This window comes from Cucurbita moschata, unplaced genomic scaffold, assembly GCF_002738365.1.
Source record: "Cucurbita moschata cultivar Rifu unplaced genomic scaffold, Cmos_1.0 Cmo_Scf00032, whole genome shotgun sequence".
Lineage (NCBI taxonomy): Eukaryota > Viridiplantae > Streptophyta > Magnoliopsida > Cucurbitales > Cucurbitaceae > Cucurbita > Cucurbita moschata.
The window spans coordinates 395,108-395,997 of record NW_019268548.1 but is presented as its reverse complement, the minus strand read 5'-3'; the positions used below and the strand labels follow the sequence as shown (position 1 = coordinate 395,997).

The following is an 890-nucleotide window of genomic DNA, read 5'->3' as shown; positions in this document are numbered from 1 at the left end:
AAAAAAAAAAAAAAAAAAAAAAAAAAAAAAAAAAAAAAAAAAAAAAAAAAAACAGTAAAGAATTACGCACATAGTGGCGGGTACCATGAAGGGGCCTGAACTTCAAGGTAGATTGCCCGTAAAATTTACAGTGATGCAGTGTTCCGGGCAAGTTGGCGAAACTCCCTTTCTGCAAATTAGAACAGGAAATGGTGAGAGAATTCATAGAAGGAAGCGCCAGAGCTTCCATGATTATAGTCTGAACTTGGCGGGAGTGAGGACAGTGTCCAAATGCTTATCCAGCGCCTATATCCCTTAGTCCCACGGGATTACCATTATCCAGAAATCTGAAAATTCATTATTCGGATCAAGAATCGAGATAATTCAGTCGGGGCTTTCCATTTAACAAGTCGGTTCAGTTTGACCCGGACCCGGACCCGAAACCCATACATCGTTTTGAATTTTTCTTACTTCGCTCTTAAAAATTAAACTTGCCTGTAACAAGACTTCCATGAAATTTTCTTAAAATAATAAAGTGATTAATGAACTAAGGATTAAATTTGTTTATAAATTATAGATACTGATTTATTACGTAATAAAAATTGGTATTTAATCTTGTACCATAAAAATAAAATTATTACAAACTTAAAAATATAGAAATTAAATTATTATCCATTAAAGTTTATAAATTAAATTGTTGTTACTGGCAAACTTCAAAAATCAAAAATATATTTTAGATTTTTGTTCGTATTTGAAGCAAGGGTAAAATCTTTTAAAAAAAATTGTAACCATTATAATCTTAATAAAATTAAAGGATAAAATTGGAATGAAATATTAATTAGTCTAATTTTAATAAAATTCTTATATGTGGAAAGTTGCTATATTTAAAAATGAAAAAAAAAAAAAAAAAA

The 890-nt window shown here is 29.0% G+C and overlaps 1 protein-coding gene across 2 annotated transcripts in view; it reads right to left on the bottom strand.

The window, feature by feature from the left end:
• Positions 1 to 343, bottom strand: part of LOC111429939 (rhodanese-like domain-containing protein 11, chloroplastic) — a 3,623-nt gene extending 3,280 nt beyond the window's left edge. Inside the window, exon 1 of one of the 2 annotated variants that reach the window (XM_023066025.1) lies at positions 71 to 343. In XM_023066025.1, the coding sequence (XP_022921793.1) occupies positions 71 to 229 (159 nt within the window). In that variant the 5' untranslated portion in view covers positions 230 to 343. The remainder of the gene's footprint in view (positions 1 to 70) is intronic. The other variant, XM_023066026.1, reaches the window with a different exon arrangement.
• Positions 344 to 890: the final 547 nt, after the last annotated feature.